The 7,020-nt window shown below is 37.5% G+C and overlaps 1 protein-coding gene across 3 annotated transcripts in view; it reads left to right on the top strand.

Annotated features, from left to right (window-relative positions):
* Window positions 1–7,020, top strand: part of Ift52 (intraflagellar transport 52) — a 39,109-nt gene that overhangs the window by 2,942 nt on the left and 29,147 nt on the right. For 2 of the 3 annotated variants that reach the window (XR_007350433.1, XM_015480536.2), the window contains exon 3: window positions 1,212–1,299. Coding sequence is in view for 1 of the 3 variants with exons in the window: in XM_015480536.2 (XP_015336022.1) it covers window positions 1,212–1,299 (88 nt within the window). In the remaining 2 variants the exon portion in view is untranslated. Of the gene's footprint in view, window positions 1–1,211; window positions 1,300–6,259; window positions 6,337–7,020 lie in introns of all 3 variants that reach the window. The other variant, XM_048810916.1, reaches the window with a different exon arrangement.

Here is a 7,020-nt window from a genome sequence, read left to right as displayed (position 1 = left end):
CTGCCAAAAAAAAAAAAAAAAAGAGAGAGAGAGATGTTGAAGCCTTTCTCCATATTTTAACTTGAATTGATACTTCAGTTTAGGGAAAGGAAAAATGGGAATTAAATGAGAACATCTCTGTCTTTATGTGTGTGTATTTGTGTATGTATTTTTAAATTCTAATTTGTTATATATGACAGCAGAATGCATTATAATTCATATTACACATATAGAACTCAATTTTTCATATATCTGGTTGTACACAGAGTCATGCCATTCATGTTTTCATACATGTACTTAGGGAAATGATGTCCTTCTCATTCTACCATCTTTCCTACCCCCACTCCCCCTCCCTTCACCTCCCTTCTCTTTGCCCTATCTAGAGTTTGTTCATCTATTCCTCCCGTGCTTCCCCACAATCCCATTATTAATCAGCCTCCTTATATCAGAGAAAACATTTGGCATTTGGTTTTTTGGGATTGGCTTACTTCACTTAGCATAATATTCTCCAGCTCTATCCATTTACCTGCAAATGCCGTGATGTTATTCTCTTTTAATGCTGAATAATATTTCATTGTGTATATATACCACATTTTCTTTATCCATTCATTTATTGAAGGGCATCTAGGTTGGTTGCACAGTTTAGCCGTTGTGAATTGTTCTGCTATAAATATGTGTATGTATTCTTCATGAGTATGAATGTATTAAACGGTCATATAAACTAATAGATGGAAGAGATAAGAGATGACTGAATTAGTAGTTGGAAAACTTTTTTTATGTGTGTGTGTATGTATGTGTGTGTACATGTGTACATGTGTGTGCAGTCCTGTGAATTAGCTGCATCCTCACCTCTTTTAAATTTTTTATTGTGAGACATGACCTTGTTAAATTGCCAAGGCTGGCCTGGGACTTATAAACTTGCAATCCTTCTGCCTTAGCCTTGGTATTTGCTGGGATTACAGTGCTACCACCCCTGGCTGGAGGACTTCTTCATGTCTTAGCATTGTTTAATTTGAATACATTTGCTTATTGGAAGTATTTTAGAGGCTGTATGACTCTGGCAGGCTGAGGAGGGGATTCTCACTTTGGGAGGGAGGCTGCTTGATGTACCTCTAAGCTCCTGCATCTCTTGACCTCTGTGGCCTTGGTTCCATACAGCCAAGATGCTAAAGTAGTTCATAAGTTGGTTTAAATTATGGACCTAACATTTACTTTTAATATCATGTTTCCAGTTTAAAAGATGAAATCACATCTGAGAAGCTAATTGGAGTGAAACTATGGATTACAGCTGGGCCAAGGGAAAAATTTACTGCAGCTGAGGTAAGAAGTATCCATAAAGAAGAAATGTCGTGGTGTTAGGAAGAATGGGCTCTGAAACCCTGGACTTACATCCTGCTTCTCCACTTACTGTGTTGCCTGAAGGTGGTCACTTCATCTTTGACTTCATCATGAAATTGTGGTGATAACTGAGATAATCCACGTAAAGTGCCAAACACATAGAGAGGGCTAATCAAATATTAGTCATACTTCTTTGCCATATTTTTGTTTGAAAATAGTAAAACTTCATTTAAAATTAAACTTTCTCAATTCTGTTGTATGGACTAGATAAAAAATGATAAATATAAAACCCATGCTAAAAATTGTATTGTTGAGGATATGAAAAAATTGGAACCCTTTTATACTGTTGGTAGCAATATAAAATGGTGAAACTATTAATGAAAAACAGTATGGCAGTTCCAAAATGAGATTTTTGAATGTTCAAAATTGAGAAAATTGAGTTCCACAATCTCATTTCTGGATATGCATCCAAAAAAAATTGAAAGCAAAAGCTCAAAGAGTAATTTGTACACTCATGTTCATAGCAGCACTTTTCACCATAGCTAAAAGATGGAAATAGCCCAAGTGTCTGTTTATAGATGAATAGATAAGCAAAATGTGGTATATACCTGCTGGAAATATTATTCAACCTTAGAAAGGAGTTGGAGCATAGCTTTGTGGTATTATGTATGAGCAAGGGCCTGGCTTTTATCCCTAGTACCAAAAAAAGGGGTGGGGAGAAATTCTGACAAATGCTACAACATGATGAACTTTAAGGCCATTATGGCAAGTGAACTAAGGTAGTCATAAAACGACAAATACTGGCCAGGTGCTGTGGCACTTGCCTATAACCCCTAAGAATAAGGAGGCTGAGGCAGGAGGATCACAAGTTTGAGGCCAGCCTCAACAATTTGGTAAGGCCCTCACAACTTACTGAGATCCTATCTCAAAATAAAAAATTAAAAAAAGAACTGGGGATGTAGCTCAGTAGTAAAGCACCCTTGGCCAGTGCAAAAAAAAAAAAAGGGGGCTGGGGTTGTATCTCAGCTGTAGAGTACTCGTCTAGCATGCATGAGGCACTGGGTTCGATCCTCAGCACCACCTAAGTGTAAAATAAAGATATTGTGTCCACCTAAAATTAAAAAATAAATATTAAAAAAAAACCAAATATATCATGTGATTTCACTTACATGAGTAGTTGAATTCACAGAGCCAGAAATTAGTGGTGGTTGCAGGCCTGGAAGAAATGAAGAATTGTTGATAGGTATAGAGTTTTAGTTTTTTTTTGGTGGTGCTGGGGATTGAACCCAGTGCCTTGTGTATTCAAGGCAAACACTCTACCAACTGAGCTATATTCCTAGCTCTAAAGTTTTAGTTTTGAGAGATGAAAAGAGTCTGGAGATTGGTAACATGACAATGGTAGTGTGTTTAACATTTAAAAATGGTTAATTGTATTTTACCACAATTAATAAAAATTTAAAAACCCAGAACACATCAAGTACCTTTCTAACAGAGACTTGTAGGAAGTGCCCTGATGCTTGTGGAGGGTGTGGGGAGTAGGGAAGTTGAGGCAAGGCCGGGCTTCTCCTGTGGAGGCTGGCTGGGGTCTCCTGTTGTTACTCTAGGTGGGGCCAGTGGGAGGAGATTTGCAAGGGTACATTTCTAGAATACCTATTTTCTCAAGTTTTTATAAGAATACTGTTTTTATAGAGGGCTTTCAATTTTTCTCCATTTAGAATGATGTTGTACAACCAGAAGAATGAGAAATTATACTCCATTTATGTAGATGTGTCAAAGTGCATTCTACTGTAATGTACAACTAATTAGAACAACAAAAATAGTCAAGGCAAGGAAAAGAAAAAAATAAATAAATAAAATAGGTTAATGTCTTAAAAAAAAAAATGTTTCTAAGAACCAAGTCTGCCTCTCAAGGATTCATGTCTTTTAGAAGCATGGAGACATAACTGATCAGGTTAATTGAGAGAAGGAATAGGAATTATTGTTGAGATTGGAGGCAACCAGCTGCCTCTACCCACTGAGACCTTGAGGGAAACATATCACAGAGGGCAAAAGCCTGCAAAGAAGGAATACTTTATAACTTGTTGGGCCACCTCCCTTCTGTAGCTAAGGAAACCAGAGGTCCTTGCCTCAAAGGAGGCAGTCTCAGGAAAGCACGCTGTCCAGAGGGAGGATCAGAGCCTGGTGAGTGGGCCTTTTTCCAAGTGGGGACAGACACCAAGCCATGCCTTACTTCAGGCTTCCAAAAGACATGAATCCTCGAGAGGCAGATTTAGTTCTTTGGAACTTTTTTTTTAGATGTTAACTTAATTTTATTTATTTGTTTTTTCTTTGCCTTGCCTTGACTTTTTTGTTGTTGTTCTGATTAGTCATACAGTACAGTAGAATGCATTTTTCACCCATTTACATAAATGGAGTATAATTTCTTATTCTTCTGGTTGTACAATATCATTCTAATTGGAGAAAAATTGAAAGCATTTCCTTTAAAAACTGGAACAAGTCAGGCATGCCCTCTTTCATCACTTATATTCAACGTCATCCTTGAAACTCTAGCCAGAATAATTAGACAGGAGAAAGAAATTGAAGGGATACGAATAGGAAAAGAAGAACTCAAACTATCACTATTTGCTGATGACATGATTCTACATTTAGAAGATCCAAAAAATCCCATTAGAAAACTTCTAGAACTAATAAATGAATACAGCAAAGTAATAGGATATAAAATCAATACCCATAAATCAAATGCATTCCTATGTATCAGGATGAATCTACTGAAAGAGAAATTAGGAAAACTACCCCATTCACAATAGCCTCAAAAAGAAAGAAAAAAACTTGGGAATCAATCTAACAAAAGAGGTGAAAGACCTCTACGATGAAAATTACAGAATAGTAAAGAAAGAAATTAAAGAAGACCTTAGAAGATGGAAAGACGTTCCATACTCCTGGATAGGCAGAATTAATATTGTCAAAATGGCCATACTACCAAAAGCTCTATACAATTCCTATTAAAATTCCTATTAAAATCCCACTGGCATTCTTCATAGAAATAGATAAAGCAATCATGAAATCCATTTGGAAAAATAAGAGACCCAGAATAGCTAAAGCAATCATTAACAAGAAGAGTAAAGCAGGAGGCATCACTATACCAGACCTTAAACTATACTACAGAGCTATAGTAACAAACATGGCATGATATTGGTACCAAAACAGAAATGTAGACCAATGGTACAGAATAGAAGACACAGAGACAAATCCACAAAAATACAGTTCTTTGGAACTTTAGCCTAATAAAATGTCCTCTTGCCAGACCATTGCTGGCACCATACCTTTTGTTTGGAGCTAGAGTGAGGAGAGATGGAAAGGAAGAGAAGAGCCTTTGACTTCTTTCTGAGAACCAACATCCCCTGTTTTTATTCTTCTAGAGGGCTGATCCCTGTGGTGGCAGGGATCTTCCTCAAGAGAAAGGATCAATTCTTTCCTGATCATTGCTGGCCTCCTAGAAAACTAATAATGGGTAATTGGGTGACACTTCCTTGATACTGTCCTTCAGAAGCTTTTGTATCAGGACAGACATCTATGTCTGGTCAGGCTGAAGAGTCTTCCCCATTTCTCACCTCAACTACCCTAACTCACTTGGTGATAGTATTTGGCCACCACCAGGTGACCACATGACAGCTGAGTATTTTCCAACGTGTCAGAACAGCATCCATAGGGCTGGGGATATAGCTCAGTTGGTAGAGTGCCTGCCTCACACGCACAGGGTTATTTTGTTCAATCCCCACACCACAAAAAAAAAAAAAAAAAACAAACCAGGATTCACCATTGTATCCTGATTATAAATACTATCCTAAATTGTAATGCATAGATAATATAACCCACTACTATTTAAAACAAGTCAACACAGTAGCCTAACTATAATAAAAAGAAATTAAAGGAAGATGATTTATGAAAGAATATATGTACTTTGTATTGTAAATGTTTCAGCATGTATACACTAAAAGAATGCATATTTCAGTTTGTGAGTGTTTGGGCATGTGTCCACTAGAACACTTCTTTATATTTGACATTTTGAATAATGGCTAAACATATACATAGAATCACCATGAACAGGACAGGTACAAAACTGAGCTGATGCAGGTGTGTTGTATTGGTAATTCAGATCATGAGCCACATTGCCACTTGTGATGTAATTTGCCAAAATATTGTCTAATTCTTGGTAAATTGCTGAGAAAAATAAAGTAAACTTCTTCCCTTAATTTACATGGTAGTTGTATACCTGAGAATTTGGTTTGTAAAAATATTTTTTGTTTATATATAAATTGGAGTTAGATTCTAGGATCAGTTTATGTTTTGTTGTTGTTTTATTTCCTTAAACCCATGTGACATTCAAATGTTGTGGGTTAGTTCTTCACTATGGGGAGGACTGGTCTGAGCACTGCAGGGCCTTGGCATACCTGCCCACCACCCACTAAAATTTTCTTAAGTATTAATGTTAGGACAATTCAAAGTACCTGCTAAATGGTTTTAATGCCTCTGCTGAGAGCCATAGGCCTGGATCATACGATGTCAATTATATAAAATATCCCACATTTGCTTCCACATTGCATCGTGGAACTCATTATTTACATACCAAGTCTTTCATTTATCTTTCTCAAAATGCCAGTCAGTGAGTAGGACACAAAAGATACCAATACCAACTGTTTTCCCACTGCATTTAGATACCATAGACAAATTCTAGAACCACACAGTCATAGGTTCCAAGTCCTAGTATGGTTCCCCAAGCAAAAACTATGTTCTGAGCATATAGAAAACAAAACATGTATATAGATATACGCATATTAGAGTGCATATTTATATATATTTTTTTCTTTTGTGATATTGGGAATTGAACCCAGGGTGCTCTACCACTGTGTTACATTTGTACCCCTTTTTGTTTTTGAGACAGGATCTTGTTAAGTTGCTGAGCATGGCCTTGAGCTTCCATTCCTCCTGCCTCAGCCTCTGAAATAGCTGGGATAACAGGTGAGCACCACAGTGTCCAGGTTCTTTCCTGGTGGACTATTTAGTGAAGAAAACTAAAAGCTATTGGTCTGTGCCAGGTATGGTGGTACACGCCCGTAATCCCAGAACTCAGGAGGCTGAAACAGTAGGATTGCAAGTTTGAGGCCCTCAGTAACTTAATAAGACCCTTTCTCAAAAGAAAAAAATAAAGCTGGGCACGTTGGGGAGCCCAGCTTTATTTTTGTAACCCCAGCAACTTGGGAGTCCCAGACAGGAGGATTGCAAGTTTGAGGCCAGCCTCAGCAACTTAGCAAGATTCTGTCTCAAACTATTGGATTAGATAGTTTCCTCAGGATGGATCAGCAAGATCGACTTCAGATTTTCTTGCCTCTTCAGCTTTTTGAGAGTGAGAGAGCTTTCCAGGAGATAAGCCAACAACTTGAATTTTTCACTGTGGTTTGGTCAGTTGATGACCTTGAACAAAATTCCTCCCTGATGAGGTGTGAAATGGCTTCAGCCTGATATTCTTGGCAGGCAGTGAAGGGAAGGTATGATCTAGATTTATGGTTCTCAGCTGGGATAGTTTTCCTTCTTTCCTTCTTTTTTTTTTTTTTTATTTTAAAGAGAGAGTGAGAGACAGAGAGAGAGAGAGAGAGAGAGAGAGAGAGAGTAGATTTTAACATTATTTTTAGTTTTTGGCGGTCA

The sequence above is a fragment of the Marmota marmota genome, unplaced genomic scaffold (genome assembly GCF_001458135.2).
Source record: "Marmota marmota marmota unplaced genomic scaffold, marMar, whole genome shotgun sequence".
Classification (NCBI taxonomy): Eukaryota; Metazoa; Chordata; class Mammalia; order Rodentia; family Sciuridae; genus Marmota; species Marmota marmota.
The sequence above is the reverse complement of the archived record's forward strand: the minus strand, read 5'-3'. Positions and strand labels throughout refer to the sequence as shown.